The 20,584-nt window shown below is 45.1% G+C and overlaps 1 protein-coding gene across 2 annotated transcripts in view; it reads left to right on the top strand.

Moving 5' to 3' along the window:
• Positions 1 to 20,584, top strand: part of LOC137327358 (CD166 antigen-like) — a 229,694-nt gene that overhangs the window by 178,529 nt on the left and 30,581 nt on the right. For both annotated transcript variants that reach the window (XM_067993066.1, XM_067993067.1), the window contains exons 2-3: positions 8,261 to 8,361; positions 18,828 to 19,047. In XM_067993066.1, coding sequence (XP_067849167.1) covers positions 8,261 to 8,361; positions 18,828 to 19,047 — 321 coding nt within the window. The remainder of the gene's footprint in view (positions 1 to 8,260; positions 8,362 to 18,827; positions 19,048 to 20,584) is intronic.

Genomic DNA, 20,584 nt, shown 5'->3' with positions numbered 1-20,584 from the left:
CCATTCAGCCTTTTGAGCCTGCTCCGCCATTCAATATAATTATGGCTGATCCTCTATCTCAATACCATATTCCCGCGCTCTCCCCATACCCCTTGATGCCTTTTGTGTCTAGAAATCTATCTAACTCCTCCTTGAATATATTCAGTGACTTGGCCTCCACAGCCTTCTGTGGTAGAGAATTCCACAGGTTCACTACCCTCTGAGTGAGGAAATTTCTCCTCATCTCGGTCCTAAATGTCCTACCCTGTATCCTGAGCCTGTGATCCCTCAGCCCCAGCCAGGGGAATCATCCTCCCTGCATCCAGTCTGTCTAGCCCTGTCAGAATTTTATACATTTCAATGAGGTCCCCTCTCATTCTTCTAAACTCGAGTGAATACAGGCCGAGTCGACCCAATCTCTCCTCATACGACAGTCCTATCATCCCAGGAATCAGTCTGGTGAACCTTTGCTGCACTCCCTCTATGGCAAGTATATCCTTTCTTAGGTAAGGAAACCAAAACTGCACACAGTACTCCAGGTGTGGTCTCACCAAGGCCCTGTATAACTGCAGTAAGACATTCTTGTTCCTGTACTCAAATCCGCTTGCAATGAAGGCCAACATACCATTTGCCTTCCTAACTGCTTGCTGCACCTGTATGTTTGCTTTCAGTGACTGGTGTGCAAGGACACCCAGGTCCCTTTGTACATCAACATTTTCCAATCTATCACCATTTAAATAATACTCTGCCTTTCTGTTTTTCCTTCCGAAGTGGATAACTTCACACTTATCCACATTATACTGCATCTGCCATGTATTTGCCCACTCACTGAACTTGTCTAAATCACCTTGAAGCCTCTTTGCATCCTCCTCACGATCCCACCTAGTTTTGCGTCGTCAGCAAATTTGGAAATATTACATTTGGTTCCCTCATCCAAATCATTGATATATATTGTGAATAGCTGGGGCCCAAGCACCGATCCCTGTGGTATCCCACTAGTCACTGCCTGCCTCCCTGAAAAAGACCCACTTATTTCTACTCTCTGCTTCCTGTCTGTTAACCAATTTTCAATCCATGCCAGTATATTACCACCAATCCCACGTGCTTTAATTTGCACACTAACCTCTTTTATGTGGGACTTTATCAAAGGCCTTCTGAAAATCCAAATAAACCACATCCACTGGTTCTCCCTTATCTATTCTACCTGTTATGTCCTCAAAAAAACTCCAGTAGGTTTGTCAAACATGATTTCCCTTTCATAAATCCATGTTGACTTTGTCTAATCCCATTGATATTTTCTCAGTGTCCTGTTATCACATCCTTTATAATAGACTAGCATTTTCCCTACTACTGATGTTAGGCTAACCGGCCTGTAGTTCCCTGTTTTCTCTCTTCCATTTTTAAATAGTGGGGTTATATGTGCCACCCTCCAATCTGCAGGAATTGTTCCATAATCTATAGAATTTTGGAAGATGACAATAATGCATCCACTATTTCCAATGGCTACCTCTTTTAGTACCCTGGGATGCAGATTATCAGGCCTTGGGGATTTATCAGCTTTCAGTCACATTAATTTCTCCAGCACTTTTTTTTACTAATACTAATTTCCTTTAATTCCTCCTTCTCACTAGTCCCTTGGTTCCCAAGCATTTCTGGGAAGTTATTTGTGTCCTCTTCCTTGAAGACAGAACCAAGGTATTTGTTTAATTGCTCTGCCATTTCCTTGTTCCCCATTATAAATTCTCCCGTTTCTGACTGTAAGGGACCTACATTTGTCTTCACTAATCTTTTACTTTTTACAAACTTGTAGAAGCTTTTACAGTCCACTTTTATGGTCCTTGCAAGTTTACTCTCATACTCTATTTTTCCCCTCTTAATCAATCTCTTGGTCCATTTTTGCTGAATTCTAAACTGCTCCCAATCCTCAGGCTTGCTACTTTTTCTGGCAACTTTATATGACTCCTCTTTGGATCTAATACTATCCTTAATTTCTTTTGTTAGCCATGGTTGGGCCGTTTTTCCTTTTGTGTTTGTGCGCCAGAAAGGAATGTATAATTGTTGCAATTTATGCATTCGTTCCTTAAGTATTAGCCATTGCCTATCCACTGTCATGCCTTTTAATGAAGCTCCCAATCTATCATAGCCAACTCACTCCTCATACCTTCGTAGTTTCCTTTGTTTAGATTTAGGACCCTAGTTTCGGATTGGACGACATCACTTTCCATCTTAATGAACCTTCTCTGTTACTTCATCAAAGAACTCAATCAAGTTAGTGAAACACGATTTTCCTTTAACAAATGCGTGCTGACTTCCATTTATTAGCCAATACTTTTCCAAGTGCCAATTAATTTTATCCCGGATTATTATCTCTAAAAGTTTCCCCACCACCTACATTAGGTTGAATGGCCTTTAATTGCTGGGTTTATCCCTCTCCCCTTTCTTGAACAGGGGTGTAACATTTGTAATCCCCCAGTCCTCCTGCACTGTCCCATATCTAAGGAGGATTGGAAGATTGTGGCCAGAGCCTCTGCAATTTCCACCCGTACTTCCCTCAGAAACCTAGGATGAATCCCATCTGGATGGGATGACTTTTCCAATTTGAGTACTGCCAATCTTTCAAGTACCTTCTCTTTATTTATTTTCACCCTATCCAATATCACTACTACCTCCTCCTTTACTGCTGCAGTGGCAGCATCCTCTTCTCCAGTGAAGACGGATGCAAAGTATTCATTTAGTACCTTTGCCTCCACAAGAAGATCTCTTTTTTTGCTCCCTAATCGGTCCCACCCTTCCTTTGTCTACCTTAATACTATTTACTATTTCACAATTATAAAGTGTTGCACAGTTATCAACATTTGTGTACTTTCTGGTAAAGCTTCACATTCCTCAGTTACCATTCCCCAAATAAAGGTTATCCTGAAATATATGTAAATGATAGTAATTAGAGTAGTTAGCTCTGGGGCGAGCTAGCAGTGGCACTGACAACAGGCCAAATTGACTCGTTCCTGTACTGAAATGTGTCTGATTCTGGGGGAGGGGGGGGAGAAAAATGTTGTTACATTTAAACAAAATGATTTGTGTGAGACTAATTAGGCAGCAGATATCAGCATGCGGTGGAAAAAAATACCTGTATAAATTAGAGTATTTGAAGGGCAAGAGCCCCATCCTGCAGAGGAACATTTAATCCACAGAATTGTACCGGATACAGATGAGTGGTTGTATTGAGTGAATTTAGGTCCAATTACAATGAGCTGTCCCAGGAAGAATATAAACACAGAACGAGAGACTACCAGACAGTCACGTAACTGAACTGTCTTATCTTTCTAGATTCACCACTGATTGAAGATAAAATTTTTTTGTAGGAAGTTCCCCACCCCACCCCCTCCTCACCCCACCCCACCCCACTGTGGAGATGACAAAAGCAGGAGGAGATTTTTTCACATGACTCATGGGGACAACAAACTCTTTGAAACTTAGTATTCTTATCTCCTTACAGTAAAAAAAATTGCAGTTTTTCTTCAGCATAATCTTAGCCTGAGCAGAATAACAATTACAAAATTCAAAAGTCTTGGAACCTATTTTTCTCATGCTTATTTCTTCATTTTATTAGAAACAGTGGGCTGGGTGGGAATGGGGAGATAGCACGATCAAAATAGCAGTGCAGCACTTACCGTCCCATTTCGGTAGGGGGGGGGCCTTGAAATGGCAGCCCAGATTACCCCCCCACCTCTTCCCTGCAGGAGCCTAATTAACCATTACAAATTGGGGTTCTCTGATGTCAATAGGACCGTGATGCAATTTTGAAGTACCAATGGGCAGAACGTGTGCTGTGCATGCTCCGCCCCGTTGGTATTTGGCAAATGTCCTAACCAGCGGGCCTTAAAGGGACCACTCCAGGGCACTCAAAAAAAAAGGTTTTAAAAAAAGATTTGTAAATGATTTTTGTGGGCCCACTAAAATGACCCGCCCCAATGGCGACTGTTCACAGCCCTCCCCCTGGGATTGCCTCATTCCACCCCCCACTTAACCTACCTGCACCGGCTGGGCTTGTGGTGGAGCCATTAAATTTCTCACCCCCCACCCCCCGATTGCCAAGCTGCTCCAAAAGTGCAGGCAGCTCATTGATGGAATTCTCGTGAGGCCCGAGCATGAAAATGGGTCAGGCCTCAGACCCCTTCCATCAGGTGGGTGACGAGCTCCCATTCGATGGAAGCAGTCGCACGAAAAACTACCCCAATATCCTACAAAAGGTAACTGCACCTCATTTTGAAAAAAAGCAATATAGCAGACAAACTGAGGAAGCTCAACCAAACTCATCTGAATGCTGAAGCTCAGCCGGTCACAGGGATTTTTTAATGATTGAAATAAGGTTTTAGGTTGGAAAAGGGACTATTTATAGAAGTGTGCCCTCCCACTCCCTGTGAACGCAAGGCATAAACACCAGATGCAGCCTCCCCTCCACCCCCTGCCAATTTTTTTAATTATCTGTGGCACAAGTTAAATTGCAATAGCAGTACAAAGTTCAATGTTAAACCTCGAGCAAAAAAAACTTCAAAGGTTGTAGAAAAATGAGTGCACGTTGGCCTATACCAACTTTTAAAAAACACGCCTTACATACTTTACAGAAAGTAGAAAATGGAGGCATAGCAGCACCTTGTGGCACAAAACTGGTACTGCAAAAACATTAATAAATTCACTGACACTGGTTGCTTATTTGTGTTCTCTTAGAATTCATGTTCAGTGTTTTTTATATATATACACATATATATGTGTGTGTTTCTAATGGTTTACATTTTCAAACATTATTAAGTCTGGAATGGATTGCTTCCACCACATCTTGAGTTTTGCAATTTAACTTTTACCCAGATGAGATCTAGGCCGCTCTAGAGGACAACACTGATCATAAACTGCAGTAACGTCACTGTAACAAAAATCCAGTTATTTATATATTAATTAATGCTCCACTAAAGTTGACCTGCGGGCAGTGAAATGGATGTAAATAACATGGCTCTTGTCTTTAGGAGGCTGACACTCCTGCTCACTTCTTGTTGTTCGTGCCAGGTGTGAACTTTCTATTATTAATAAAACTTTTACTTCACCTTTTTGTAGTTCGTTTTTCATGAACTGGAGACTCCTCTGATGATTTCAATAACAGCTTACTTCTTATCAAAGTCAAAGATCATCTGAAAACAATTTTTCTTTGTGATAGTTCCTAATGGTTTTGCTAGCTTTTGTTCTTTTAAACAATGATTGCATACATATCCTAAAATATTACCATTTTACTTTGCAGAACATACAGTAAATACATCATCCGCAGTACTGATTTGGAGGGGGGTGGAGATTGTCTATCGATTTAAAATAATGTGGAGATGCCGGTGATGGACTGGGGTTGATAAATGTAAGGAATCTTACAACACCAAGTTATAGTCCAACAGTTTTATTTGAAAATCATAAGCTTTCAGAGGCTTTCTCCTTCGTCAGGTGAAGTGTCACCTGATGAAGGAGAAAGCCTCCGAAAGCTTGTGATTTTCAAATAAAACTGTTGGACTATAACCTGGTGTTGTAAGATTCCTTAGATTTAAAATAAGCCAGCTTGGAAGTGGTGAAATGGTGTGGATGGTTGATGATGCGGTTTGCCATCAGAGTACATGAGTTACCACGAATAGAAATAATTAAAACACATTGTTATACGCTCCACAGTTGTATCCACACCGTGATAATGGAGATTGTTGTGCCAGATTGGATTCTAATTTGTGTTAGAACTTGTCCAACATCATATACTAGATGAGCAAAAATGTCTTCCAACTAAATATTGGGAAGACCAAAGCCATTGGGCATGATTTTATCTTGGAAAAACGAGTGGGTTTGGGGTGGGTGGGCAGTAAAAATTTAAAAAATCTAAAACCTGCCTCCAACCCGTCCATTTCCGTCTTTAACGGAGGCGGGACGAGGAGCAGGCGACCAACCCACTCTCAGGAGGCAGGTCGGTCACTAAAAGCTTTAGAGGAGGCTTCGGGCCTCCATTTTAACAGCCTTTATGATTTCACTCCCTGGGGGCTGGGATTCCTGGGCCTCCTACTTCACGCCACGAGAGGAGGCGAGAAGGCCCGAAACAGCACGTAAGTGCCTTTTATAGCACATATTGTGGGCCCAGAGGAGCAGATGTGCGCCCCCCCCGAGGCCCAACAAGCCTACCCACAGGATGAGTGACCCACTTCCCCTCCCTCCCCCCATGGTGACCCCCGACCCTTGTCAAAATCGTAAGAATCTCCGGGAAACTCGGACTTCCGGGTTTCCTGTCAGGAATTCCACCCCACCGCCCCCTTCCCGGCTCCCCGATAAAATCATGCCCATTGTCTTCGGTTCCCGTCACAAACTCCATTCCCTGACCACCAACTCCATCCCTCTCCCTGGCCACTGTCTGAGGCTGAACCAGACCATTTGCAACCTTGGCGTCTTGTTTGACCCTGAGATGAGTTTCCGACGACACATCCACTCCACTTCTGTAACATCACCCATCTCCACCCCTGCCTCAACTCATCTGCTGCTGAAACCCTCATCCATGCCTTTGTTACCTCTAGACTCGACTATTCCAATTCTCTCCTGGCTACCCTCCCATCTTCTACCCTCAATAAACTTGAGCTCATCCAAAACTCTGCTGCCCATATCCTAACTTGTGTCAAGTCCTGTTCTCCCATCACCACTGTACTCGCTGACCTACCTTGGCTCCCGGTCCAGGAACGCCTCGATTTTAAAATTCTCATCCTTGTTTTCAAATCCCTTCATGGCCTCGCCCTTCCCTATCTCAGTAACCTCCTCCAGCCCTACAACCCTCCGAGATCTCTGCGCTCCTCCAATTCTTGCCTCTTGCCCATCCCCAATTTTAATTGCTCCATCATTGGCGGCTGTGCCTCAGCTGCCTAAGCCATAAACTCTGGAATTCGCTCCTTAAACCCCTCTGCCTCTCTACCTCTCCTCCTTTAAGATGCTCCTTAAAACCTACCTCTTTGACCAAGCTTTTGGTCACCTGTCCTAATACCTCCTTATATGGCTTGGTGTCAAATATTGTTTGATAATGCTTCTTGGGACATTTTACTACGTTAAAGGCGCTATATAAATGCAAGTTATTGCTGCTGCTATGCCTTAATTGGATAATGTTTTGGTGCCTCATCCTGGATCATGGATGGACCTTTCTGTGATCCACGCTCATTTTCAAATGTTACATCTTGGACAGTAATTGTCCTTACTTAAGCCCCTTATACAACAATAGCTTGTACTTATATAGCACATTTAACATAACAAAACATTCTAAGGCCCTTCATAGTTGCCGTCAGTTCTGAGCAGGAGTAAGAGGGAGGTTCGGGGAGGCATTTTGAATAGGTAGGTTGTAAGATGGCTTTCAAAGATGGGGAGATATATAACAAAACAGAGGTATTTGGGAGGAGTGTTCCACATTGTGGGTGCAAGCTGGCTCACGGTTCGGTCCTCAATGGTGGTAAGAACAGGAAATGCTCAAGAGTCGAAAAATTATCAACTTAAACTGTAAAGGTAGTGGAGTGGTCATCATCATTGAAAATAGACACTAGCTTCATTTTGTATAGAATATGATTCTTAAAGATGCAACAGCCAGTGAAATTAGTGAGTGAAATTGATGCACGCAGGACAAGGGGCCATTATCATTATCACACTGTTTCATTGTTATCTCTATTTCTGTTTGTCTTTGACTTTTGTTTACTCTTTCTTTCTCATTCTTTCTGTAAATCTCTCTGGCTTTCAGTTTCCTCTTACATTTCTCAGTCTCTCTATAGGCCTCTCACACACTTTCTTGCTATATGTCTCTTCTGTAAATCTTCCATTATTTCTATATGCCTCACGTGTACTTTCTGTATGTCGCTTTCTCATTCCCTGTTTCTCTCTCTTTCTGTGTATTACTCACTTATTTTCTTCTGCTCCTCTCAGACTTGTATCCAAACATGAGGTTCTCACCCTCTGATTACTATAGAAAATTGTCTTTGGATTAAAAAAAAGAGGAAAAGGAAGGTCTGGTCCAGGTCTCGGCCTGCAACTCGAAAGAAGGGGATCGGGGTGAGGACTCAACCTGAGAAGGAACAGATAGCTGGAATGCAGACCAGGGCCTGAACTGGGATGTACTGGTATATCAGGCTGGGTGGTCTTCCTGTTGCTGTCCCTGAGCCTGATGAGAGATCGAATCAAACAGGTAGATAGATAGATCCCAATTTCTTATGTAAGTGTAAAATAATAATTATACTTTTTTTTTCAGTTGATGCAATGACCACAGTGACTGCAAAGGTTGGAGATACCGTAACACTGTTTTGTGAGTCAATAAAAGATGAAGACTTGACCTTGGTGTCATGGAGACTGGTGAGTGATTTGTAGAGCGTAGTTGTTTCTTGGCCACTGTTAACGTGAAGAATTTCTAAGATAGTGAAGGCTCTTTTTTTTTGCAAATATAAAGGGGGCTGATCAGCTGAAGAGCCTGCCACTTTTGGAGGGGTCTCGCCAGGAGCTTTCACTAATGGTCATGCAGTGCTGCATTTCCTGCCCCGTCTCCCTCCCCAGCCTAGTGGGCACCCGACATGCACCTGTACCGTACAGGCATTTGACGAAGAAGCAGATGTCAGCCGTGCCTGCTCTGCTGCACTAATACCAGCAGAGAGGGCCCAAGGATTTTCAGACCTGTTTTTTATAAATGCATTTTACAATTTTGCTACAGATTTTCTTCCTATTTTTAATTTTTTTCACATCTTATTTTTTCTCAACTCATACTGGATTTCTTTTTATATACAAGAAGTTTACCCGCTCTCAGGACATGGTATCGTAAACCGTACATAAATCACAATATTTGCAGGTAAATGTAGGGAGGGTCATACACAGTTATACAGTTCTATGGATTAGTCTGAAGGATGTGCATTAACATGGCTGGGGTCATTACTGGTCGGGGATGGAGTGGGCTTGCAAGGGTGAGGGGATGGGGGAGGTGCCGCAATAGGCTGCAGCACCGACAGATCTTTGCCATCATTGTCCCCTCAGCAGATAGCCCCAGGGCTATTCTAATTGTGGAAATTTTGGGTGTGAGGCTGGCCCACGGGAAGGGACCCCGTGTCTCCTGGTGTTTCTCGAGGTCCATGAGCAGCCTGTACATTACTTGGTCTGACTGGCAGATGTCCCACATGTGCCTAGACCATGTTTGTTGGACATCTCTACAACAGCGGGAAGCATCTGCTTGCTGACAGGAATGAGATCAGTGTAATCTTACCAGCCGTAGAGGTTTCTTACTCTGCCAGCAGTGGGCTGAGCAGGCATTTGTTTCGGTTATGATCGATGGCTAGGTTTATCATAGCTTCAGTAGCCTCCGGCATTTGTACAGAAGGACTAGAGGGTGGAACAAGACCAGAATCTATGCAGGACTGTGTCCCTTCAGTAACAGTTCTGTCAGCACTCATCTGCCAGGATCAGGTGGAATTTGTTTCTCAGTGTGAGGTAAGTGCGGCAGAGAATTCTGAGTTGACCTTTTCTCATTCTACCACAGATAGAGATTGTGAGGGCCAGCTTTAGCGCCTCCTCCCAATCTTCCCTCGAAAGTAGAGACCTAGATTGTACTTCCAGGAACTACAAAGGCTGTTCATCCCATCTGGTGCAAAGATGGACAGTACTGAGTAGAGGGATTCAGGTGTGCCTGTGGGGTGGCTTTGTGTTTAGAGGGCCAGCTCTAATGGGGTCAATTTGTATTGGATTTTACAGAGCACAGTGGCACCTTGGGTGAACTGGTGCGCCTATAGGTAGTGGCAGTAGTTATGTCGGGTGATGGTAAATTTATTGGCCAGCTGTTGGAAGGACTTCATCTGGCTCTGGCAGAGCAGTTTTCCCAATCCAGTAATTCCTCTCTCATGCCATCCCTTGAAGCTGCTGACCGGAGATCATCAGGCACATCACCGTTGAGCTACAAAGGACAAACATGGCCCACTGACACCTTCAGTGCAGCACTGGTTTCTCTCCAGATCACTAGGGTCAGGCACTATTGGGTGTTTCTGTGCACCCATTGGTCTTTTATGGAGTTTGTGAGGGAGCGAGCGTGTTATGGAGCTGATAGGGGGATTTTCCTCCATGTCAAACCAGAGATTTTGAGCGGAGGTCTTGTTCCAGGCAGCGATGTCCTGGAACTGGGCTGCCCAATAATAGCGATTAAAGATTAGGAGACTCCGCCCACCTTTTTTGGGGCGTTGGAGTCATTTCAGATGTGTTCTTGGCTTTTTGTTTTCTGTCGAGATAAACCTGGTAAAATGCTTGTCGAGGCCGCAGAACTGCTTAGCTGGGATGTCATTGGGCAGCACGTGGAACTTGTAGAGGAGGTGGGGAAGCTCATTCTTTTTAATGCTCACTTACCCCTGGGGAAAGTATCCCTTACAGTATAGTTCAATAGCTCTGAAAAGCAAAATAAAACCTCCAAAAATGCAGGCAAATGTGAGAAACGAGCAAAAGTTTTCAATGCTGTGAAAATCTTTTAAGAAGTTAATTCCCGCTGCTCGGGTCAGCTGCTGAGAAGTTTGCAGATCATTTAACACATCTAACTTACTCCAACACAAATTAAGTCTAATGGGAGCGCAGATGCTCGGATCTCTGATGTCTTCAGCTAACAAACTCATCAGCATGTGCGCATTGCTGAAAGGGCAGCATGGTAACTGGAGTCTCCGACTTGGATCAGCAACTTCAGAATTATGAGCCTCCAAATCATATTGCTTTGCCATTGCAGTCAAAACTCACCAACAAATACACATTTTCAGGGCCCTGTCATCTTAAATCACAAAGCTCATGTAACTACTTGTTTTGAAACGTCAGGGCTGTTCTTGGATTGTGTTACCTGTTCAGGGGCTGTGTCAGCTTTTTTGGTCAGCATTTGCTAGTTTTCGAGGTTGGCATGTAGGAGTTGAACAGAACATAAGAAATAGGAGCAGGAGTAGGCCAATCGACCCCTCGAGCCTGCTCCGCTATTCAATAAGATCATGGCTGATCTGATCCTAACCTCAAATCTAAAGAACACAAGTAGTAGGAGCAGGATCTGGCCACTCAGCCCCTGGGCCCGCTCCGCCACCCACAGGGCCTTGACCAATCCGAACTCAGCTTCATGTCCAATTTCCTGCCCGCTCCCCGTAACCCCTAATTCCCTTTACTTCTAGGAAACTGTCTATTTCTGTTTTAAATTTATTTAATGATGTAGCTTCCACAGCTTCCTGGGGCAGCAAATTCCACAGTCCTACTACCCTCTGAGTGAAGAAGTTTCTCCTCATCTCAGTTTTGAAAGAGCAGCCCCTTATTCTAAGATTATGCCCCCTAGTTCTAGTTTCACCCATCCTTGGGAACATCCTTACCGCATCCACCCGATCAAGCCCCTTCACAATCTTATATGTTTCAATAAGATCACCTCTCATTCTTCTGAACTCCAATGAGTAGAGTCCCAATCTACTCAACCTCTCCTCATATGTCCACCCCCTCATCCCCGGGATTAACCAAGTGAACCTTCTTTGTACTGCCTCAAGAGCAAGTATGTCTTTTCTTAAGTTTGGACTCCAAAACTGTATGCAGTATTCCAGGTGCGGTCTCACCAATACCTTATATAACTGCAGCAATACCTCCCTGTTTTTATATTCTATCCCCCGAGCAATAAAAGCCAACATTCCGTTGGCCTTCTTGATCACCTGCTGCACCTGCATACTAACTTTTTGATTTTCTTGCACTAGGACCCCCAGATCCCTTTGTACTGCAGTACTTTCCAGTTTCTCGCCATTAAGATAATAACTTGCTCTCTGATTTTTCCTGCCAAAGTGCATAACCTCACATCTTCCAATATTGTATTGCATCTGCCCACTCACCCAGCCTGTCCATATCCCCTTGTAGGTTTTTTATGTCCTCCTCACTCTCTACTTTCCCTCCCATCTTTGCATCATCTGCAAACTTTGATATGTTACACTCGGTCCCCTCCTCCAAATTGTTAATATAGATTGTAAAGAGTTGGGGACCCAGCACCGACCCCTGCGGAACACCACTGGCTACTGGTTGCCAGTCCGAAAATGAACCATTTATCCCAACTCTCTGCTTCCTGTTAGATAACCAATCCTCCACCCATGCCAGAATATTACCCCCAATCCAGTGATTCTTTATCTTGAGCAATAATCTTTTATGTGGCACCTTGTCGAATGCCTTCTGGAAGTCTAAATACACTACGTCCACTGGTTCCCCTTTATCCACCCTGTACGTTATGTCCTCAAAGAACTCAAGCAAATTTGTCAGACGTGACTTCCCCTTCATAAAGCCATGCTGACTTTGTCCTATTAAATTATGTTTATCTAAATATTCCATTACTGTCTCCTTAATAATAGACTCCAAAATTTTACCCACCACAGATGTTAGGCTAACTGGTCTATAATTTCCAGCCTTCTGCCTACTACCCTTTTTAAATAAGGGTGTTACATTAGCAGTTTTCCAATCTGCCGGGACCTTTGCTGAGTCCAGAGAATTTTGGAAAATTATTAACAAAGCATCCACAATCCCTACTGCCACTTCCCTCAAGACCCTAGGATGTAAGCCATCAGGTCCAGGGGATTTATCCGCCTTGAGTCCCATTATTTTACTGAGTACCAATTCCTTAGTGATTTTAATCGTATTTAGCTCCTACTCCCCTAGAGCCCCCTTTTTGTCCAGTGTTGGGATATTCTTAGTGCCCTCTACCGTAAAGACTGAAACAAAATATTTGTTCAGCATTTTTGCCATCTCCATGTTTCCCACCATTAATTTCCCGGTCTCATCCTCTAAGGGACCCACGTTTGCCTTAGCCACCCTTTTTCTTTTTATATAACTGTAGAAACTCTTGCTATCTGTTTTTATATTTTTTGCTAATTTATTTTCATAATCTATCTTCCCTTTCTTAATCAATCCTTTAGTTACATTTTGCTGTCTTTTGAAGACTTCCCAATCTTCTATCCTCCCACTAAGTTTGGCTACCTTATATGTCCTTGTTTTTAGTCGGATACTATCCTTAATTTCTTTACTTAGCCACGGATGGCTGTCATTTCTTTTACACCCTTTTTTCCTCAGTGGAATATTTTTTTTTTGAATGTTGTAAAATAATTCTTTTTAAATGAACACCACTGCTCATGTACCGTCTTACCCTTTAATCTATTTTCCCAGTCCACTTTAATCAATTCCGCTCTCATACCATCATAGTCTCCTTTATTCAAGCTCAGTACGCTTGTTTGAGAACCAACCTTCTCACCCTCTAATTGGATACGGAATGTAACCATGTTATGGTCACTCATTCCAAGGGGATCCTTAACTAGGACATTATTAATTAATCCTGGCTCATTACACAGGACCAGGTCCAAGATTGCTTGCCCCCTTGTAGGATCAGTTACATACTGCTCAAGAAATCCATCCCTAATACACTCAATAAACTCTTCCTCAAGGCTGTCCTGCCCAATTTGATTTGTCCAGTTAACATGATAGTTAAAATCCCCCATAATTATAGCTGTTCCCTTATTACATGCCCCGACTATTTCCTGACTAATACTTCTTCCAGCAGAGTTGCAACTATTAGGAGGCCTATATACTACGCCCACAAGTGTTTATTGCCCCTTATTATTCCTTGTCTCTACCCAAACTGTTTCATTATCCTGATCCTTTGTCCCAATATAATTTCTCTGTATTACAGTGATTCCTTCCTTTATTAACATCGCCACTCCACCTCCCCTTCCTTCCTGCCTGTCCTTCCTGATTGTTAAATACCCTGGCATATTTAATTCCCAGTCGTTGTCACCCTGCAGCCATGTTTCTGTAATGGCCACAAGATCATACCCATACGTCGTTATTTGTGCCATTAACTCGTCCATTTTGTTACGAATGCTACATGCATTCAGATAAAGAACTTTCAAATATGTTTTGTGACACTTAGTTCCTGCTTTTTCCTTTTTTTAACACTTTACCTTTTACTCCATACCTTCTGTCCCTTCCTGACACGCTTTCCTCTGTCACCCTGCTCAGGTTCCCAACCCCCTGCCACTTTAGTTTAAACCCTCCCCAACAGCACTAGCAAACACTCCCCCTAGGACAGCGGTCCCGGCCCTGCCCAAGTGCAGACCGTCCGGTTTGTACTGGTCCCACCTCCCCCAGAACCGGTTCCAATGCCCCAGGAATTTGAATCCCTCCTCCTTGCACCACTCCTCTAGCCACGTATTCATTTGAAATATCCTCCTATCACTACTCTGACTAGCACGTGGCACTGGTAGCAATCCTGAGATTACTACCTTTGAGGTCCTATTTTTTAATTTACCTCCTAACTCCCTATATTCTGCTTTTAGGACCTCATCCCCTTTTTTACCTATATCGTTAGTGCCTATGTGCACCACGACAGCTGGCTGTTCGCCCTCCCCCTCCAAAATGTTCTGTAGCCGCTCCGAGACGTCCTTGACCCTTGCACAAGATGGCCAACAGATTTGACTTCTAGTCTGTGGTTATTTACTTGACCTTAATCATGGTAGGGGTGGGCTGCTGCAATTGTCCTCGGTGCCCCGGAGTTAGGGAGGTGTAACGCTAGCCAGGGTTTGTGCTTCTGATCGTTATCCAATGATACCTGCCGGAAAGTGCGTGTTTGGACATCAAGATGATTTTTTTTCTCTGCTCCAGGTGCAGCAAAATCGTAAACACATTGGCCCTGAAAATTCTTGGCAGCACGCCACCGGCATAAGTGTGGCGGAACAGGCACTGGCGACCATTGCTCCTGACCCTGGCAGAGTATTCAGGGTTTGGGTGGGGTCAAGTATTTTGCATGCCATCACCAGGCACCCATGCCAATGTGAGCACCTCTTGGGTGCCTGCTATGGAAGGGGTGGCATGGTAATGTGGCTCAGTCAGACAACTCCCTGGCCAGCCAGTACCACACCATGGGCTCCATTTAATTTTTAACATTATGGCCATTTTGCTGAAGCGACCTGTACGCCGGCTTCAGCATAACGTCAAGATCACGGGGTGATAGGGAGGCTAGGGGTGAGGAAGTTCCCAATGTGGTAATCCAGGTCCCACCAGAATTCCCATTTCCCCAGAGCCTCCTGCACCCAACCAGCGTCCAGGATCCGCCATTGGAGCCATGGATTTTTAGCCCCTTTCTTTATGAAGACATTTTATGATTCTGCTGCACCTAATGCACAAAGGAAATCTTAAGCCCTGCCCCTGCCCCCTGCAAAATAAGGGCCGGCTTGGGTTGGTTTGAAGTATTATTTTGCTTCCTGCTCCAGGAAACAAGTCTGCTGATGCTCACCACCTGGGCTTACATGTGAAGAATGGCAACTTGAGCTGCTGGCAATTTTTAAAATTTTTTTTTTATTCGTTCACGGGATGTGGGCGTCGCTGGCAAGGCCGGCATTTATTGCCCATCCCTAATTGCCCTCGAGAAGGTGGTGGTGAGCCGCCTTCTTGAACCGCTGCAGTCCGTGTGGTGACGGTTCTCCCACAGTGCTGTTAGGAAGGGAGTTCCAGGATTTTGACCCAGCGACAATGAAGGAACGGCGATATATTTCCAAGTCGGGATGGTGTGTGACTTGGAGGGGAACGTGCAGGTGGTGTTGTTCCCATGCGCCTGCTGCCCTTGTCCTTCTAGGTGGTAGAGGTCGCGGGTTTGGGAGGTGCTGTCGAAGAAGCCTTGGCGAGTTGCTGCAGTGCATCCTGTGAATGGTGCACACTGCAGCCACAGTGCGCCAGTGGTGAAGGGAGTGAATGTTTAGGGTGGTGGATGGGGTGCCAATCAAGCGGGCTGCTTTATCTTGGATGGTGTCGAGCTTCTTGAGTGTTGTTGGAGCTGCACTCATCCAGGCAAGTGGAGAGTATTCCATCACACTCCTGACTTGTGCCTTGTAGATGGTGGAAAGGCTTTGGGGAGTCAGGAGGTGAGTCACTCGCCGCAGAATACCCAGCCTCTGACCTGCTCTCGTAGCCACAGTATTTATATGGCTGGTCCAGTTAAGTTTCTGGTCAATGGTGACCCCCAGGATGTTGATGGTGGGGGATTCGGCGATGGTAATGCCGTTGAATGTCAAGGGGAGGTGGTTAGACTTTCTCTTGTTGGAGATGGTCATTGCCTGGCACTTATCTGGCGCGAATGTTACTTGCCACTTATCAGCCCAAGCCTGGATGTTGTCCAAGTCTTGCTGCATGCAGGCTCGGACTGCTTCATTATCTGAGGGGTTGCGAATGGAACTGAACACTGTGCAGTCATCAGCGAACATCCCCATTTCTGACCTTATGATGGAGGGAAGGTCATTGATGAAGCAGCTGAAGATGGTTGGGCCTAGGACACTGCCCTGAGGAACTCCTGCAGCAATGCCCTGGGGCTGAGATGATTGGCCTCCAACAACCACTACCATCTTCCTTTGTGCTAGGTATGACTCCAGCCACTGGAGAGTTTTCCCCCTGATTCCCATTGACTTCAATTTTACTAGGGCTCCTTGGTGCCACACTTGGTCAAATGCTGCCTTGATGTCAAGGGCAGTCACTCTCACCTCACCTCTGGAATTCAACTCTTTTGTCCATGTTCGGACCAAGGCTGTAATGAGGTCTGGAGCCGAGTGGTCCTGGCGGAACCCAAACTGAGCATCGGTGAGCAGGTTATTGGTGAGTAAGTGCCGCTTGATAGCACTGTCGACGACACCTTCCATCACTTTGCTGATGATTGAGAGTAGACTGATGGGGCGGTAATTGGCCGGATTGGATTTGTCCTACTTTTTGTGGACAGGACATACCTGGGCAATTTTCCACATTGTCGGGTGGATGCCAGTGTTGTAGCTGTACTGGAACAGCTTGGCTAGAGGCGCAGCTAGTTCTGGAGCACAAGTCTTCAGCACTGCAGCTGGGATGTTGTCAGGGCCCATAGCCTTTGCTGTATCCAGTGCACTCAGCCGTTTCTTGATATCACGTGGAGTGAATCGAATTGGCCGATGACTGGCTTCCGTGATGGTGGGGATATCGGGAGGAGGCTGAGATGGATTATCCACTCGGCACTTCTGGCTGAAGATGGTTGCAAACGCTTCAGCCTTGTCTTTTGCACTCACGTGCTGGACTCCGCCATCATTGAGAATGGGGATGTTTGCAGAGCCTCCTCCTCCCGTTAGTTGTTTAATTGTCCACCACCATTCATGACTGGATGTGGCAGGACTGCAGAGCTTTGATCTGATCCGTTGGTTGTGGAATCGCTTAGCTCTGTCTATAGCATGTTGCTTCCGCTGTTTAGCATGCATGTAGTCCTGAGTTGTAGCTTCACCAGGTTGGCACCTCATTTTTAGGTACGCCTGGTGCTGCTCCTGGCATGCTCTTCTACACTCCTCATTGAACCAGGGTTGATCCCCTGGCTTGTTGGTAATGGTAGAGTGAGGAATATGCCAGGCCATGAGGTTACAGATTGTGCTGGAATACAATTCTGCTGCTGCTGATGGCCCACAGCGCCTCATGGATGCCCAGTTTTGAGCTGCTAGATCTGTTCTGAATCTATCCCATTTAGCACGGTGGTAGTGCCACACAACACGTTGGATGGTGTCCTCAGTGCGAAGACGGGATTTCATCTCCACGAGGACTGTGCGGTGGTCACTCCTACCAATACTGTCATGGACAGATGCATTTGCGACAGGTAGATTGGTGAGGACAAGGTCAAGTAAGTTTTTCCCTCGTGTTGGTTCGTTCACCACCTGCCACAGGCCCAGTCTAGCAGCTATGTCCTTCAGGACTCGGCCAGCTCGGTCAGTAGTGGTGCTACCGAGCCACTCTTGGTGATGGACATTGAAGTCCCCCACCCAGAGTACATTTTGTGCCCTTGCTACCCTCAGTGCTTCCTCCAAGTGGTGTTCAACATGGAGGAGGACTGATTCATCAGCTGAGGGAGGATGGTAGGTGGTAATCAGCAGGAGGTTTCCTTGCCCATGTTTGACCTGATGCCATGAGATTTCATGGGGTCCAGAGTCAATGTTGAGGACTCCCAGGGCCACTCCCTCCTGACTGTATATCACTGTACCGCCACCTCTGGTGGGTCTGTCCTGCCGGTGGGACAGGACATACCCAGGGATGGTGATGGAAGAGTCTGGGACGTTGGCTGAAAGATATGATTCTGTGAGTATGGCTATGTCAGGCAGTTGCTTGACTAGTCTGTGGGACAGCTCTCCCAATTTTGGCACAAGTCCCCAGATGTTAGTAAGGAGGACCTTGCAGGGTCGACTGGGCTTGGTGTTTTGCCGTTGTCGTGTCCGGTGCCTAGTGGTCCGATGCCGGGTGGTCCGTCCGGTTTTATTCTTATTATGACTTTTCGTAGCGAGATTTTACAACTGAGTGGCTTGCTGGGCCATTTCAGAGGGCAATTAAGAATCAACCACATTGCTGTGGGTCTGGAGTCACATGTAGGCCAGACCGGGTAAGGGCGGCAGGCTTCCTTCCCTAAAGGACATTAGTGAACCAGATGGGTTTTTACGACAATCCGGTAGTTTCATGGCCATCATTACTGATACTAGTATTTTAATTCCAGATTTTTTAAATTTAATTAATTGAATTTAATTAATTAATTGAATTTAAATTCGCCAGCTGCCGTGGCGGGATTTGAACTCATGACTCTGGATTTTCGTCCAGGCCAGGCCTCTGGATTACTAGCCCAGTAACATAACCACTATGCTACCGTACCCGGCTGATCCTCAGCCAATCACCACCATCCTGCCCTGAAAACTGCGAAAACCTCTGATAGAGCCCCAAAAAAGTGAAAAGTTTGCAGGCTACGTACTGTTAACCCTCTTTTTATTTCTCTTTTTCAGAAGTTAAATGAAGCAGACAATGAACAACTAATTTCATTTTCACCAGGGAGCAATAAAATAACAAAGAAAGACATTCCTGGATACAAGGACAGGATAACTATGAATGAGGACTTTTCCTTAAATATCTCTAACGTTGGAATTCAGGACGAAAAGATATTTTTCTGCTTTACGTTAGTTGGATCAGACATAGTTGAAACTGCAGTCTTAATCAAAGTTTACAGTAAGTAATAAAGATACTTGTATTAAAATCATCTTGTGATTATTGATGCAGCAGGGAGTGTCCACAGGGGCCACACATTGCACTCACCCCATTATTAGATTTTGCTGGTAAGGGGCCGAGGTGCTAAAGTAATTTAGAAAATTGAGCTTTTTCCTCTAGGACCAGGATTCAGATTTATTTCTGTCTTTTAGGCCTGGATTTTCCTCCTTCTTGCCCAGGAGGGTTGGGATAGGACTCCCACTCGCAACTTGACCCCACCTTGACCCTGGCCCAATTTACTGGGTCAGGGAACATTCTTGCGGTGGTGCAATGGAACTGTTGCTGTGGCACCCGATGAAGCAGGATAATTTAAAGGAGGCAGTTTTGGATGATATGCAGGCTAGAGGTCAGAAGGCTGACCAGGAGGGCATTGTAGAAGTTGTGTCTAGAGGTGATAAAGACATCAGCAAGATATCCCATTAAACGGCGCATGAAAGAAAATATTGATGCAGAATTTATTTGCCCATTTTGCTGGGATCCCGTGGTAACTCTGGTGGGAGATAGGTGGAACAACTCAGAAAAAGGCTGGGACCTAGATTCACTGGGGCCTGACCTGATTTGGAATTTCCCACTGGGCCTTGTAAGGAGAGGATCAGAGGGGGTAGAGCTGTGGGCAGGGACTCCTTATACTGAGAGTTCTGCTTCATTGGCCCATATGGGACCTGGCGTAAGTCTGGCAGCTGGTACCCCTGGTGAGGTGAGTCAAGAAGGGTTGCAAGTGGGTTCCACTGGGGGCAAAGGAGGTGTCCAGGCTAGGGAAGCAACTTGGATCCCCAAACATTTGTTTATTTACAATTTCAGTATTGGCGCCTTTAAATGGAAGGAATCTCGGGCAGGTTTTCTTACGGCCAGTGAACGAACCTCCTCGCCTGAATTTCCTGTAAATTCCCCAATCTCGTGGTTCCAACAGGGAACTGTGCTTAAAGGGAGCGTGGCTCAGATATAGGTTGACAACACTACAACGTTGATTCTCCAACTTGCTCTCCCTTTGAACATGACTCCCTGTTAGGAATATGGAATTGATGAATTTGCCCTGATGAGTGCATGGGCACAGTACTGTTATCACTGGACAGACTGTATGTTTTATTTTTTGAAATGCTTCACAATTGCTGCTTTACACCACCTGAAATTCACATTCATTGTCATGGTTAAGATATGCGTTTATAACAATACAAACCAACAGGCGAGTGCTTGTTCCTCCAGCTGCTGCATCACCCATTCCCACTACAGACATCTAGCATATGAACTGTATTATAGTCTCCTGGAAGTTGGCGTGGATTCTGGTGTTACGTGCCATCACCAGTTCTGAAGTGCTGTTTTTTTTTGTTGAATGTTACTTCCTTCTGCAATATCACTGGATGAGCAGATACCTTAATTAGTTTAGACTGCAGCATATTGTGTATGGCATATGCATAGTTTAATACAATTGAAAATACCTTGACAGTCGAATCACTAATAGGTGATTGAATGCACCGGCACTGTCGGTTGTATTTGTGCA

The sequence above is a fragment of the Heptranchias perlo genome, chromosome 11, assembly GCF_035084215.1.
Source record: "Heptranchias perlo isolate sHepPer1 chromosome 11, sHepPer1.hap1, whole genome shotgun sequence".
Lineage (NCBI taxonomy): Eukaryota > Metazoa > Chordata > Chondrichthyes > Hexanchiformes > Hexanchidae > Heptranchias > Heptranchias perlo.
Note: the sequence above shows the minus strand (reverse complement) of the source record. Positions and strands in the feature narration are given on the sequence as shown.